The sequence below is a fragment of the Theobroma umbraticum genome, unplaced genomic scaffold (assembly GCF_002168275.2).
Source record: "Theobroma umbraticum cultivar Fairchild unplaced genomic scaffold, ASM216827v3 scaffold_50.0, whole genome shotgun sequence".
NCBI classification, from domain to species: Eukaryota; Viridiplantae; Streptophyta; class Magnoliopsida; order Malvales; family Malvaceae; genus Theobroma; species Theobroma umbraticum.
The window spans coordinates 6,981,061-6,997,698 of NW_018397261.1; the positions used below are offsets into that span (position 1 = coordinate 6,981,061).

At 33.6% G+C, this 16,638-nt stretch overlaps 2 protein-coding genes and 2 pseudogenes across 2 annotated transcripts; 3 read left to right on the forward strand and 1 right to left on the reverse strand.

The window, feature by feature from the left end:
- The first annotated feature begins 2,704 nt into the window (after positions 1–2,704).
- Positions 2,705–3,354, forward strand: LOC110417628 (auxin-induced protein 15A-like). The gene has a single exon (XM_021430082.1). The coding sequence runs from the start codon at positions 2,748–2,750 to the stop codon at positions 3,048–3,050; it is 303 nt and encodes a 100-aa protein (XP_021285757.1). The 5' UTR covers positions 2,705–2,747; the 3' UTR covers positions 3,051–3,354.
- Positions 3,355–9,517: 6,163 nt separating this feature from the next.
- On the forward strand, positions 9,518–10,157 carry LOC110418071 (auxin-induced protein 15A-like; annotated as a pseudogene).
- Positions 10,158–11,535: 1,378 nt separating this feature from the next.
- Positions 11,536–11,856, reverse strand: LOC110417626 (auxin-responsive protein SAUR21-like). Its single transcript, XM_021430080.1, has one exon. It carries the CDS (start codon positions 11,854–11,856, stop codon positions 11,536–11,538), a length of 321 nt encoding a protein of 106 aa, XP_021285755.1.
- Positions 11,857–13,805: 1,949 nt separating this feature from the next.
- LOC110418072 (auxin-responsive protein SAUR23 pseudogene) lies at positions 13,806–14,397 on the forward strand (annotated as a pseudogene).
- The last annotated feature ends 2,241 nt before the right edge of the window (positions 14,398–16,638 follow it).

Below are 16,638 nucleotides of genomic sequence, written 5' to 3' on the forward strand. Positions count from 1 at the left end.
TGAAACGCTAAAAGTAAAATTGACGACAATTATTATTTTATTAATAAATGCGACAATTATTATTTGCATGAGATAGAACAATAACAGAAACCCTGTAGGGTTTACCATAGAAACTTGGTTTTAAAGAGTCAAAACGCCCTTTCTGAGCTAGTTATACATATTTTTTTACACCGCCTAAGAGTGATGAAAAAAGACTTATTCACTGCATTGCTATAGGATGAGCAAAAACCATTAGCAAAACGTTTGCAACCTTGAATATCGATCATGGCTATACGTATAGAGACCTTTCTTATTTCAAATGTATATCCAAGAGGTCCAGTAGGATGAAGTACCAACCACTAATTTGGATCAAATTGTCACCCCATTGAAGATATAATCCTTGGCTCGTACAAGTGACGAGTTGGTGATGAACATCATAAACTTTTTGTTTAGGTAGAAGAACATTATAGACTTTAAAAGGATGATAGGTTGAATGGAAACAGCTAATCCAGTAAATTACTTTCAACGGTGCCGCCTTTTATCGTCTGTAGAACCAACTTGATGAGAAACGGTTAATGAATATTTATAGACCTATAAGATTGCCATTGCTCTTAGTTTCTAAAATAAAACGGCTAATGAATAATATGATGATAGGAATTTCGATACAATTTTCCTTTCCTGACTAGGAATGGAAAATTTTAATTTTCTTCTGCTGATTCCAACTCCGAATGATTGGCTCTCTGACGAAACAACAGTTTTTTCCTACAAGAAACAGTATTAGTGGTCCCTTTAATCTGTCGAAATGGGAGAATTCAAGGTGCGATGATTACAATTTTGTTTCCAGGGAACAAGCTTCAATGTCAGAAGGATAGCTGGGATTCTGAGAGTCAGTGCTTGTTCAATGAATAGATGGTAGGGCATTTATGCTGCAGTGCTACATCATGTGCGAGTCCCCAAATTTGGAATGCTTCAGTCCAGAATGTGATACTGGCATCCCCAGAAAATCATTGCATTATGGCAATTATTCTAAAAAAGACAAGGAAACTTCTTTGTCAAACTCCTTACACCATTTTGTGCCATACTTTTCTTGCTCTCTTGTCCCTTTGAGGACTCCAATTACTCATTTGTCTTAAGCAGAACACCCTTCGTTATGTATGACAAGAACAGAAAAAGAGACTCTAGTCTTGCCTACCATACATGAACCAGGAGCACTTAAAGGACTTGCTGAGTTGCATCAAAACGCATTGCCTTTCCATTTTGGCACCTAAGATTTTATTAGTTGCCCTTGATCTTTATGTACACTTGCTGCAGGATGAGTCTAACCAAATGCAATCGTCCAGTCTCCTCCAATTAGTCACTCATGTTTCATGAAACTGGAACAATTGACTGCTAGTGTCTTCTCCTGTTTAGAAATCCTTATCCATGTGTCCATTTTGCCTTCCTAATCATCTTTGGTTGTGAGAGGGTGCTAATGGGCACTTACTCGTATACCTCATTCTCTCATTGATTCACTTTTGGAAGAGTCAACTGATAAAAGAATAAATCAAGCCCTGTTTTGTGTCGTGTGCACCTGCTCTGCAATTTGCTTATAAGCTTTTTAATTATTGCTAATGCACAAAAATTAAGAATAAATCAAGCCTGCAGTCAACTAGGCATCATGTGCTATGAGAAATTCAAACCAAGTAATGCATCCACTAGAGAGGAACCCAACGCGTTTTCTTCTCATTATAAAATGGGAAATTCTGCGTTTAGTGTTTCTGCAAATAATTCTTTCTTTGCGTCCCTAACAATGAAAAATGTCCATTACTTATTGGAGCTTGGAAGTATCAAAAGTGTCAATGATTACAGAGTCGAGAGAGTCAACATTGCTTACACCACCTTCATGCAAAACATTAGACAGTTTTTAGCATGATGGCAGTATTACTTCAATCAGCAAGCAATCTAGATTTGGAGTTATGAATCAAATGAAGAAAATTGCTGTGTGTATCTTCAAATCACAGTAGTCAAACCTCAATAATGGATATTCTAAAGAGAATAAAGTGAGTTATATATAAAAATATGTATATATATATATATTGCAAGTTATGAATCAAATCAAGAACATTTATAAGGGCACAGAAATTATAAAAGAAACTAATACTCTCAATGTTCGAAGCTTCATCTAATGGATTAAACAATGGACTTAGTCCAAGTTGACCAAGTTAGTCTTGGATAATCTTAACTCTAAAGTTGACCAGTTATCTAATCTTAATTAATGGCCTTCAGACAATCTATGGGACAAAGGGAAGGGGCCTAGAGACACTGCAATAACCCTCAAAGAAACATGTAGGCTAGTTGGTACGAAGATAAGCAAATTGGTAAATGCAAGGTTAAGTTGAATGATATTTAAGATTTAGATGAGTATTTGATGTCTATAAACCAATAAGCATCAGGAAGTCATTGCTTAAGATGGTTTTAGTTGAAGACACGGGGCAATTCACAAGTTGCACTCATCTTTTTTGGGCTTCTTAAGATGGTAGGACAGATGTCTTGGAAAAGACAAAGCAAAACCATGTGAAACTTAACTAATTCCTTCAGCTGATATGTTTCTGAACATTCTTCATTGACGTATAGCTCACTATCTTATCCAGTTTTGAGGTTTTAAATCTTCCTATATATATGTAATTAGGTGCTAGAGATGCCATTTCAACTCACCAAAGCTTTCAATCGCTCAATCAACCTTTGAACTACATTCCTCCTTTCTTCTACAAAAAACATACCACTCAAAGATGGGCATCCAATTAATTGGATTAGTTCACGCCAAGCAAAAGCTCCAGCGAACCCTGTCAGCAAGGATTGGGAATGCAGAGGCAACATCAAATGTTCCAAAAGGCCATATTGCAGTTTATGTTGGGGAAGGCAACAGGAAGAGATTTGTGATTCCGATATCTTTCTTGAACCATCCTCTGTTTCAAGACCTGCTAAATCGGGCTGAGGAAGAATTTGGATTCAACCATCCAATGGGAGGTCTCACAATTCCGTGCAGTGAAGAGTATTTCATTAGTATTACTACAATCTTAAACTGTTCATAGTCATAGATGAAGCAGTACCACAAGGCTGCAGCAACTTATGTAACATAATTCGAGAGTTGAGACAATCAATTCAAGGCGCTGTCTTCAATTTATTCTCTGGTGCACGCAAATTCAATCCTATGCAATCACCCGTAATTTTTGTAAATTAAATTGTTGGCAATAAGTTTGATGACAAGAAAACATGTTCGATATTTCGCGGCAGATAGCAACTTGAATCAGATTGAAACTCCAACTGCAGAACGTATAGAGGGCTTTGTGTTTATGGGTTCTGAGTGGGTTTTAGGGCCTGTCTAGATGGACTGATATGAGAAGTCATTTTACTGAATAGGGAGTACCCCTCCTTGGGATGAATTTGCGAGTATAGCACCACAAATTCACCTCCTTTTTAATGTGCTAGGTTGAATTTTCGCCAAATGAAATGATATTTCAGTTGACCACCTTTCAAAGAGAAAATGGATACATTCCTCTTACCCATATATCCATTGATTTCACGTGTAAATCCTTCATATGGAGAGTACGGACACGGCCGCGTATGCATTGGAGAAGCAAAGTCTTGCTTGGGTTTTAGTTTAGTTTAAACTAGTTTGGAAATAGGCCGGAAGGCTTCGACAGCCAGATCCCTCGTTGTTGAAATAAATTACGGTCCGTGGCATCGGTCCAGGCCCCGCCCCGGGCCCGAGTCATAGTGGAAAAAGGGGTAGTGCTTACTTACTTAGCCATTGCCCGCTCGGTAAGCGAGTTTTAGTTCATTCTTATGTGATTTCTTTTTTCTTTTTTACACATTCATAGGATGAGCAAAGCCATTAAGAAAACTTTTGCAATCATGAATGATCATGGCTTGCAATGGCTTGGTTTCGTGATTTCAATGCACATCCATGAGACCCTCTGGATAAAAAGGAAAATTCTTGACTCGTAGAATGGCACTAAATACCAATCAGGATCAGTTGATGATGACCACCACAGACTTTGAAGGGGTTATACGTTGAATGGAAACATCCAGCTATCAAACAGCTATGATGATTTCTTTCTTATATATATATATATATATACACACAATAATAGAGTCAGGATTTCATGTTTGAAAAGATAAAGATAATATTTATAAAATAATTATAAATAAAAATATAAAATAATTTAATTGAAAAAAGTTCAGATTAAAATTACGTAAATAAGTCCAATTACATGTTAAGTACAACATAAAAATATTTTTTCACTTCATTACTTGTTAAAATTGGACATCTTTAATTGAGCTCAACGATCTTTCATAAAGTTAAAAGCATTTATCAATGAATCAATATCAAAGTCTCAAATGATTTTTCCTTCAATAAGAATGATCAATGAATTTATAAGAAAATCATCCGATATTCTATTACGAATCTTGTTCTTAATGATTTTCATTGCAAAAAATGCACATTCTGATATTGCAGGGGAAACTAAAAAATTCAATACAAGTTGGATCAATCTGTCAATAAGGAAGTGACTTTTGAAATTTTCATCTTTTTCAACACTTGACATAACTTATAACATGTGGATACATTTTTTAAGGCTTGATTATAAAAAATGTCAAGTTTGAATAAATCCAATTGATAGCTTAGATGCATTTTATATGGTAAGCAAAATCATCAGAGTAATATTTATTTATAAAGTTGCAAATAGTTTAAATATCAAATGATTCGAAACCATGTTAAGGGTCCAAATATGTAAGAAAAAAGAGAGTTTTTTGTTTCTATTTGATAAAAGGAAAAAAAGAAAAAAAGGTGTTGGTTGTTAGGTTTTAAAAAACTAAGGTTTGGACATAATTCTATTGTAGTACGTTTTATTTTAATTTTAAATTTATTAAACTTAATTAATAATTAATTATTTATTATAAGACTTCTCATTAAACATAATATTATTGTAGAAGTAAAATTATAAAATTTCAAAAAATATAAACCTAAGTTTATAAAAATTTTAAAATTATTGGAGGGCGCCAAACCCCATCTCCGTCCGCCTATGGTCTATATGCCCATATGGATGTGATCTGCCAATGCTTGCAAGCCATGGCTTTGACAAAGACCCTTTTATAAGCGTGTCAAGCCACAAGACTCTGCGTATTGCAATGGTCGGTTTCTACTAGTTGAATAGATACACACCCTCTTTTACAACCAATGAACCAAAGTATCAACACGTCTTATTACCGTGGATAGTTTAATTTACGAGTTCAACGTAGTAACACAGGTAAATTATGACATAGCTTTTCTTTTTCTAAGGAAAAATGTTTCTCTAGAGTTTTCCCACATTTGGATAAACTAGCTGTCCCTTTTCGAGTAACAGTCTGATAGAGGCCAGACAATTAGACGCAGTATGGTGGCACAGTGGCACTTTTGTCTTCTATGGAAGAACAAGCCTCATTGCCAGCGGAATAGCTGGGATTAACTTAAATTCCGCGCTTGTTCGATGTACAGGCGGTAGTATTGCTAGGGCATTCTGCTGCAGTGCAAAAATCATGTGTATGTACGGTCAACAGCGTGTCTAAATATGATAGACCAGAAAATCAATATTGAAAAACTCCTCATGTCCTTTGATTTGTCATAATTTTCTTTGTTCTCTTGTACCTCCGGGAACTTCAATGACTGGATCGTTTGTCTTGACTCTTGAGCACGACAAGCTCCTGCCATATTTAACAATTATAGAGAAGATAGATCTAGTTATAGTATATTATATATATATATATATATATATATATATATGTGAACCACGTTCAACAGGACATTGCAACATTGCCACCAAAGACTTGCCTGCTGATCTTGGTCCTAAAGTAATATACACAGTCCTGAAATAGTTTAAACCAATGTAACCAAACCCAATCTTGATTTTGGTGGGGAAGACTTGGTCTTGATTTTGGTGGTGCTGGGATCTTAATTTTAGGCTTTTTAGTTGCTTTGAATGATGTATATGTCAGATTTTTGCATCAGTATTATTTTGTTTGTTTTATAATCTTTATAATTACATATTTTATAAAAGGGCATTTTCAAAAATAGTCCTCAAAAATGAAATATTTTAAAATTTTCACTCTTTATAATTTTAATTATTTTTAATTAAATTGAATAAAATTACTTTTAATGAAACCTCATGTACATGATGTTACAATTTATGTATAAAAACATATTACATGCCATGCATTATATCAAGTGCACATAATGTTATACACCATGTTGAAAAATGTTATTATTATACATCATATACAAAAATATATTACACGTCATAGTTAAAAAAAGTTATTACATACTATGTTGAAAAAAAATATTAATTACATGTTATATACAAAAATATGTTACACACCATGGTTAAAAAAAGTTGTTACACGTCATGTAGAAAAAAAAATCGTTACATGTCATATATGAAAACATGTTACATGTCATATTTAAAAAAAATATTATTGTTACACATTATGTTAAAAAAAAATTATTGTTATAGGTCATGTTTAAAAAAAAATCGTTACACTTTAATGTTTGAAATATTGTTGTTACTTGCGAATCAAAATTTCCAATCCTTTCAACTCTCTTCATTTCTTTTTGTTTTTTTTTACGATTTGGCACCGATTAAAACATTTTTAATATGGTTTTGTAAATCAAACCACAATTTTCCTTATCTAAAATACCTATTTCAACTAAATATCGAAAAAAATTTTCCTTTGAAATCTTAGATTTTTAAATTCAAAATTCTTGAGTTTATTAGTATCTAGATCTTAAATTGATTGAATTAAAAACTATTTCAAACTCTTGTGATCATTTCTACCATTTTAGTTTCCTCCAAAACACCTAAAAAATAAATTTTTCCAACAGCCACCAACCCCAAGTACATCAAAATCATTGCTTGGCGTCTTGAATGCCCGAGAGTGAAAAATTGAAAGCACAGCAAATGGATGTTGAAAAGAGAAATAGATAAAATTAGAGAGAGTTAGATAATGAGAAAGAGAAATCGAAAGCAAAGATGAAAATGAAAAAATTTGTAATAGATTATTTAATTTATTTGACATAGTTTCAAGGGTATTTTAATCAAGTTATAGCTAAAAATAGTTAATTTTATTTTAATGGTTATTTTTGAAATTAAGTTATGAAGATGACATTTTTTACTATTTTCTCTTTTATAAAAAAATTAGTCTTTTCATTTGTTAAACTTTTGTATCGTAGGTGATATGTTAATATAATTTTCTGATTTAGTAAAAATTAAAAATCAAACCCAATATCCTCCCATAGAGTGCAGTAGTGAAGGGTTAAACATTCACCATCATAATTTTTTTGCAAAACTGGAAAATTTTCGAATGTGTTTTAAAAAAAAAAATTGAATCACTAGAAACTTTTAAGTTAGTCATCTAGTTAGGCTTGAGGTTGTTTATGTCATACATGGGCACGAGAAAAGATTAAGAGCATATTTAGTTTGTTTTTTTTTTAAATTTAAAAGCTATTATAAAGCTTTTATAAAAAATAATAACTTTTAAAATTAAACTAAAGTTGTTTAGCAATATACTTTTTATAAACTCTTTTTTATAGATAAGCTGTTTGGTAAAACAACTTATATAAACTCTAATTTTAGCTAAAATTACCATAAAAGGTACTTAATAAATAAATTTTTATTAATAACAAATTTCTTTATTCAAAATAAAAAAATTAACTTTATTTTTTATCTATTTAAAGTAAAATTTTGAAAATATTAAAAAGATTTTTATATAAGATAAAGTTTATAATTAATAATAAATCATAAAAAAGTTTCGTAAATAATTTATAAGTAACACATAATTTATAAATGACTCTAAATTAACGATTTCTATTTTTCATTAATGTAGCAGTTATTTGATTACAAACTCTTTCCATGTAACTATCATCTAGTGCTCTTCTAAAAATATGTGAACCCATTTCTTTAACATTACTACTTTCTTCTTGACTCTCAAGAATATGATTGGGATTCTGATCACATCTGTCAAACTCATCATCTATAACACCACATTGTCTAACATAGTTAATTATGTAGTAATAATTCAAAAAAATCACATTTAGTTATTGATGTTCTTACCAACAAAATTCACATCCATGAACAATATTATCACAACAACCATGATCAGCAAATATTATCTCAATTTTCATCTAATTTATCTCAACAACTATTGATCTATTTGATTAATTATTTCAATTATAATCATCAAATATTATATATATCATAAAAAATTTAAAAATAAATAAACATAACATAATTGTCATATCAAATAATAAACTGAAAAATATCAACTAATAAAGAGAGTTTTCAAAGCCCAAAAAAATTGATAGAAAATAAAATGAAAAACAAAATAGAAAGAAAAAGAAGAAATAATACTTAAATGTAGTTTTGAATTTTGAATCTTCTTTTTATTTTTTAATTTTTGTAAGAACAAAAAAAACTTTAGAACGATGATTTGCAAAAAGGGAAAGAGGAAAGGGAGATTGATAGGGAGAGAGAGAGAGTATTTTTTGAGCCAGGATCTTCTTGGAAAATATAATTCTCCTAATAAGCTAACATGTTTTTTTTTTAAAAAAAAGAAAAAGCTTCTAATTAGAGCTTTTTTTTTTAAGTTCTTTCTTTTAGATTTTATTTTTTAAAAAAAATTATTTTTTAAAATGCTTTTCACCAAATCCTGTTTGACTCGGCTTTTATTTTTAAGTAATAGATAAGATAAACATAACTTAGGCCAAATAGGTACTAAAAATGGAAAGAATGCATCTACGGAAGAGGAACCAAACAATAATCAAGCTGAGAAGTTCTTCGTTTAGTCCTTTTACTATAAGTTCCACCTGGCTGTCCCTACTGTTGAATATATCAATAGTTGGAACTTAGAATTATCAGAGGTGTCCCAATGATAATAATATCGACAAAGAACTTGATGGTTACACTTCACCGTCATGCATAGACTGGGCAGACCATTCACACACATTCAGCTTTGAAAATGTAGATGCAAATGCATGTAATTCACATGTCTAAAATAGATGTCGTCGAACCATATACCGACTGGAAAATCTTGATTAAATTAATGTAGATATTGTAGTACTAAATCTAACTTATATTGGTATTAAATTATAACTACTTCAAAGCAAGAACCTGACTAGTGGATATTCTCTAGTAAACTCTATAACGAGTTATTTCTATTATGAACTTTGATTCAAATTAAGAAATTCAATAATGGTGGTGATTTTGAAAGTATTGGGTTATTAGCTCAACTTGATAAAAGGTAGTCATTGCTGATCTTGACTTCTAAGAATAAATGAGAAGAACTACTATTACATAAGTAATTAGCTAATCTTAAATAGCTTTGAGCAAGGGCAAGGAAGGGACCTAGAGAGATAGCAAGTTTGCGACGACCCAGCTAGTTTCGTACAAAGAAAAGCAACTGAGTAAAATTAAGTCTAAGTTCAATTCTTCAGTAAATAGGCGAAGTGAATCATCAATATCGAGTTAAGATGGAGATGTCTTTGATGTTGAACATGCCTAGCATCATAAAGTCAATGCTATGTTAGTTCAAAACACAAGGGCCTAATATATCCGTATTTCATACATAATTTCAAAGGTTTTTTACCACTTATTTCTAATTTTCTTAAAAAGGTAGGACAGAATGCTTTGCAACAGACAAAACAAAACCATGTGAAACTTAACTAATTCCGTCAGTTGTTTTTCCAAACATTCTTCTAAACTTTTCAAAGGTTTGAAGTCTTTCCATATATAGAGATTTAGGTAGTGAAGATTCCATTTCAACCCAAGTTTTCGGTGTCTAGTAAACTAAAGCTTTCTACATATCGAAGATGGTATTCAATTAATTGGGTTAGACCACACCAAGCAAATGCTCCAACGAAGCCTTTCAGTGAGAATTCGGAAAATGTTGGCGACAACAAATGTTCCAAAAGGCCATATTGCAGTGTATGTTGGAGAAGGCAGCAAGAGGCGATTTGTGATTCCTATATCTTACTTGAACCATACACTATTTAAAGACGTGTTAAACCTGGCTGAGGAAGAATTCGGATTCAACCATCCATGGGCGGTCTCACGATTCCATGCAGTGAAGAATATTTCAACAGTCTTATTACAGTCTTAGGTTATTCATAGATGGTAGCCGAACGTACCACAATGATATGCAGCAACCTATATTGAACATAATATTAGAGTTAAGGTAATCGAGGAAGTCTCTTCAAGTATGTTTTACTTAGCATACTTGCAAATTCAACCCTTGTTGAAACAATCGAGGACTCATAAGTAGAAACTTTTGGGTAGTATTGTACTAATTCTTTGCTGACAAGAAACTTTTCTGTTAGCAAAGTTGATCATTATCGATCTAATGTTTGCCGAGGTTCTGTAAGTACTAATTAAAAGATTAAGAGGTATAAGCATATGGTGTGTGAAATTCTGGGTGTAATGGTTCCATAATCCATAGCAGTAAACAACTTGAATCACATTGAAACGAATCTCTGTCAGAAACCGCTCAGAGGGTTTCGATTAATCTTCAAAAAGATAGACGTTTTCAATATTAACAATGAACAACAAAGGAATGTTGTGCCTTAAGTTGAAACGAGAACATTCTTGTCTACCAATTCCTCAGCCAAGAGTATTCTTTCTTGTCTTTGCAGATTTTCATCAATTATAATTGCGACTACCAACCTGGCCACGTTCTTTCTTGTATTCGACACAATGCTTGCTAGGTTTTCTGTTTTAGCCTAGTTAGTGGACGGTTTGTCGTGTCTCTCACGTCCAAATTGTTGAAACTTTCTTAAGTTATAACCCTCCTGGTGCCGGTCGTATAAAGTAATGTAAAATATATATATATATATATTTTTCTCTCGACCTTTCCGCTAGTATCAACTATCAAGATATGAGATTGAGATAGAAAAGAAATACTGCTGCCCTGCCCTGCAGCAAACGACTTTGGCCGACTAGCTGGCCTGACTTAATAAATCCTATCTCATCCATTCTCTGCAATCCGTATCCTCTCATAAAAATTTTACATGGAAAAAAGAGAGGGGAACGTTGCGTTTTGGCTGGGTTACCCATAACACGGTGCTTTGCTCGTGAATCAGATATTGGGCTAATTCTAACTACTTCCCATTCAGGAGGCAACCTAATGAACTTTAGGAATGATTATTATAGAATTTTCACATGACTAATATAAATCCATTTGAAAAAAATGAAATCCAAGAGCGCACAAAGCATTGAAATATTTGAATTGGTTTCCTTACCATGAATAAACGGTAAGACCACTCTGAGGTCACTCACTTGCAATCTTGCATTCCAGGCATGGTGTTGAAGATAAAACTCTCAAAATTATTGCTTTAACATAAAATATATTATATTAACATAATGTTCATACTCCTACAGGAAATCCAAACAGGAAGCAAAATTTTGGACCCTTGACTCATTAACAAATCTCACTATATATACGACAATGGAAGATCAAAGTACCAAGAAAGCAAATCAAATTCCAAGTAGCTTCTTAGGCATATTGATTTATTCGAGAAGTCAGATTGATGAATTCATCTTCAGCGCAAGGAACCATGAGACCACCCATCGGACAATCAAAACCAAACTCTTCTTCAGCCTGACTCAACAGGGCTTGGAACAAAGGATGCTTCAAGTAGGATATTGGAACCACAAATCGCTTGTTCTTTTCTTCATCTCCAACATAAACAGCGAAATGGCCTTTCGGGACATTCACTGCACTCGATGTTTGGTAAGAGCATTGGCGCTTAGAATGTGACCGTTGTCGGATAATATGCTTTGCATGAAGCATCATCTCAGGCAACCGAATCCCCATTCTCCTCCGGGTCTGAGACATTGCAAAAGAAAATGAAAAAAAAGAAAAAAGCTTTTCTTCTTTCAAGTTAGGGAGGTTTTTACCGTTTCTGGTTTTGGCGCTTGGGTTTATATAGGGGAGACAAATATCAACGGGGGGAGCACAGACATTAATGCATCGATAATTTTTGCATGCATGAAAATATCAACATGTGCTTTGTCTTTGTGCTTGGAAATCGTAAAATATTACAACTTGGGCGCTACAAAATACAACTACTTCTAGGAAGCCTTATTCCGCCCACCGGTTTTCACATCCATGAAAGGATTTCACCGGTGCTTTTGTTGCATGTTCCTTATGTCAGTAGCTCAATGAAGTGGTTAGTTTTCTATAGATCCGGGAATTCGTGCATCAAGACTCATGGTTTTTGGCTTTTTCTCTTTCTTATAATGATAGCTTGGAAAAAATTTGATAATTGTACTGAACTTGGACTTTGCTTGTTCTTCGAACTGCGTCCCATACCTGTTGCATGCGTGCTCAGGGATTTGAGCAGCCTTGTCTATCTCTCTTTTAGTGCCTATCCAATTCTTTAATAGATAGATAAATGTTTCAACATTTAAGAGCCAATGCGTGAAATTGTGAGACTGGTCGCCAATCTATGGCGTTAGTCGGTCGGTCAGTCAGTGCATTCATCATGCATGTGAGTATGCATTATATGTATTATATCCCACAAAAATGGCAATGGTCCCGCAGCTGCTATCCTGCAAATTGGCGTCTGACGCCAATATCTCTCTAGCTATGTATTTGTATTTCCTTTTTTTTTTCATCTTTCTAATTAATTTGCTGGTCAAAAAGTTCAATAATTTGATCACTTAATGATCTTAATTTGTCATTATATTGTCCATTAGTTACTCATGAAAAGAATTAAAAAAGTTGAGATTTAAATATGCTCATCTTTTTGCTTAAGGGAAAACAGCTCTTCAGCTTTCTTGCCATTTAACTTTAAAAGTTTAAATTTCATGATCTTCATCGTCGATTGGTTTTGTACGCTTTTTTATAAGTGTACAGATTTTCATTATCTAAACCATGTTAATGTGTTATGAAAAATTTAATTCAATAAATAAAAAACTTGAAATAACTTATAGATCGTTAAGATTAATAAAATCACTTGAAATAATTACTTAAAATAAAATAGAGAATTCAATGCGCTAGCCAGCTAGCACCGCATGGCAGAAAGCTGGATTCACTTCCGTGCTTGCTAAGCATTTTTCAAGTCCACTGCTCTTGGCATGTCACATGTGCCCCGGTCAAAGACTCTTTGGACCGATTCGACTTAATTACCAAAAATGAACTTCAATATAAGCAGCCAAGCCCTGCATGTTTATCAATTACGACAATGGACAACGTGTAACTCTTACTCCACGAAGACTTGTAAACACCCAGAAATGGACTTAACCGTAATAAAAGGTTAAATTCAATTAATGGTTCTCAATCTGTCTATATTGGGCTGATGAAAAGCTGTTGACCGCCCGCATAGAACAAGATAAGTACCACATCGTGGCACTTAGAAGTACCAATTAAGGACATATGAAAGGTACCTTTCACTAAGTTTCTTTCATAGAAATCCGTCACTCGAGCATGTTGCTCTGGACTTTTTCTGAAGTACGGCCCCCCGTTTTTGCAAAAACATGATGGCTAAACCTGCTTTTGGGGTGAGCTTGTTTGGACCAAGGAGTTAAACGGTCTATTTCACCGATATTGGTCAGGAGAAATTGGTAGATGTATTGCAGATAGATATGTAAGTTAAGTAACATCAGTCAACTGAGCAAAGCCATGTGATTCTTTGTTGCAGAGGGGCCCTCTAAAATGTCCCAGCTGCCAATATGGTGACGAGTCAAGCCAATTTGGTTCTTTATCGAAATTGAAAATGATGGCACTTAAGCGTCTCCCATCCTCTCCAAACTCTACAAATACAAACACATTATCAGTCTTCTAGCTCCAAAAACGTGCCAGGATTTACAAGTTATACTACAACCTTTGAGTGTTAACCAGTTCTATCTCATATTCAGAAACCGATCTATATATATCTCCTTGTTTTTCCATTTTTTACTTCAAAATTCGAAATTATGGGTGTTCGTATACCGTCCATGATTCCCAGCGCCAAGCAAATTCTTAAGCAGCAGCCTCTTGTTACAAGAGAGAGGCCACCTGTTCCGAAGGGCCACATTGCAATTTATGTTGGGGAGACAGAAAGAAAAAGGTTTGTGGTTCCAATAACAGTCTTGAACCATCCTTCGTTCAAAGACTTGCTTAAGCGGGCAGAGGAAGAGTTTGGCTTCAATCATCCGGTGGGTGGCCTAACAATTCCGTGCAGAGAAGACACCTTCATAAATCTCACTTCCCGATTGCATGCCTAAGAAGGGATGAACATTGCCAATCCGATCACAATTTTGTTTTTTTATTTCTTTTTTCCTTTGTGAAGAGAACAACAGCTGTAAACCCTTGTGTAGTAGAATAGGCAGAGAAAAATTGCTTTCCCTCAAAATCATCAACAAAGTTCTTTTATCTAAACTCCTTTATAATTTTTAGTATCAGTTCTTCATTTTAACATGTTAAAACATTATGGGTTAATTTGAATAAATACAAATTCAGTTATCCAAAAATAAATAAATTATGTTTTCATACATAAGAACAATATTATCTGAATTTGGAACCTTTTAGACGGGTTGACAATTAGGCAAACTTATAGACTAACTTTAATTTACTTTCTTCTCATGTTCCATTATCTCTCTGTCTTTTTCTTGGGACCAACAGAAGATAGATGAAAGATTTATTTTTGTAAATCGTAAACAAGATTAGCCACTAAAGACTAATCAAAAAAGGTTATCCACTAAAGTAAGGTTTTATTCAGCCATTTTAAAGTCTTTAGCAAAAGCCATTTTTCTCATGCTTTCTAATTATTTCTGTCGGTCATCTTTTCTCCTGTCACGCATTAGGAATTTCCTTTGCTTCGACATCTTTTTTCATTTTCTTTTAAAATAGAGGAAGTAGAATTACTGGAGAAGCTGTGGATATTTCACTATCTCTTTCTCCAACATTGAATTTTTGTTGTTATTGTTTTTTACAAAAGTTTTACTTTTTGTTCAAAAAGAAAGAGACTGAATCCAACTCTATTTGTTTTGCTCTCTTTTTTTTTTTTTGTTAGAAAAAATCTAAAGAAAGGAACAAAGTCTAACCCTTTTGTGGGTACTCGTTATAAATTCTTCTTCTTCTTCTGTTTTTTGTTCACATTTGTTACCAACTCTTTTTTTATTTGTTTCAGAGTCTACTCCTGTATTCTGGTAGAATTGTTAAGGAATATTTTTTTAGTTTTTAATTTTACTCTCACGCCAGGGCAATTTAAAATTTGTTTTGGAAACTTGTTATAGCTCTAAAACCCCTTCTTGAAGTCACCCTGTTAGAGCTTTAAAGTTTACACATGGCAAAATGAGGAAGTCCAATGTTATAGGTTTTCAAGAAAAAATAAACTTTTTAACTTGATTATCTGTCAATATTTTTATAAGCTGATCATTAATGAATAATTTTGATGTTTGCTTGACATGGCTTGTATTTGACCCTTTAGCTTTTAACCAGGAGACAAGACAATGCTATTTCGAGTTAGATTGTATACAATTCACTATTGATTTGCAGATAGATGAATATCCTTTGAAGACTATGGTTTAATTATGCTCCAACAGGTAGAATTAATATAACTTTGGTCAACAGGGCAAAAGTTGGCATCAAAATCAGGAGAAAATTCTTGTAAATGTATAAATCATGCATGTAACTGCGACTATTAGAAAAAGAGTAATCAATTAACATACTACTTGCCACTCTAAAGTCTACATCTCTCTATCCTGATCAGTTCATTATAGGAGTATTTTCTTGACTTCCAATCAAATTGCCATCCAAAGTTGAATTTAAGTGGCACAAGCAAAGTTTAACATGAATTGTTCCTTGCAGTGTAAGATTTTTGGATTCTCGCACCATCTCAAGCTAAATATGGAACTAAGGATCCAACAAGATAGAGGTATAGAGAATCCCAATGGTTATATCACATACTATAAACAGCAAGTTGCTTTGCTCAGAATTATTCTTAAAAGGTGGCGACCTTTGTTGTTTCTTGGTGCATTACGTCAGTGATTCAACTTGATCGGTTAGTTGCTCCAGATCTCCAAGAATAAACCCTGAACTTTCAAAAATTGCGGAACCATGTTGTCTTGCTTATATGCTCTTTTTCTCTTTCTTTACCCAGATTCATAAACTCCAAAACCTTATCCTCCCAGCAAACGAAGAATTTCAAGTGCATGTCCAGTACCAGGTTAATTAATTCCAAAATATATAGCAGGCGCCGATTGGAGAGATTCAGGCAGTCAATCAGTACACTTGTACATATACGATCATCTACCCATCAAATTATTGCCCTGAAAATTGGCAGCCTGCAGCCACTCTTTCTACCAATTGGTGCTCGTGACGCCAAGTCATCCATCCATCCATGCTTCTTTTGATACTTAATTATCAAGATTAGTAAGTGCAGGTGAATTAGGTTCACTAGCATTAGTAAACAGTGAGTGCGGTTGTTAACTTGTCATTTAGCATCAGAATGTGGGTTTTGAGTATCAAGCAGACTGAAATTTTTGACAAATAGATCTATTGAAATTTGAAGATGAGACCCATATTAATGAAAAGACAGATGCTAGTATCTGCAATTTATTGCTGGACTATGGGACCGCTGTCAACAACCTAACAGGCGCAGGGGGTTGGGGA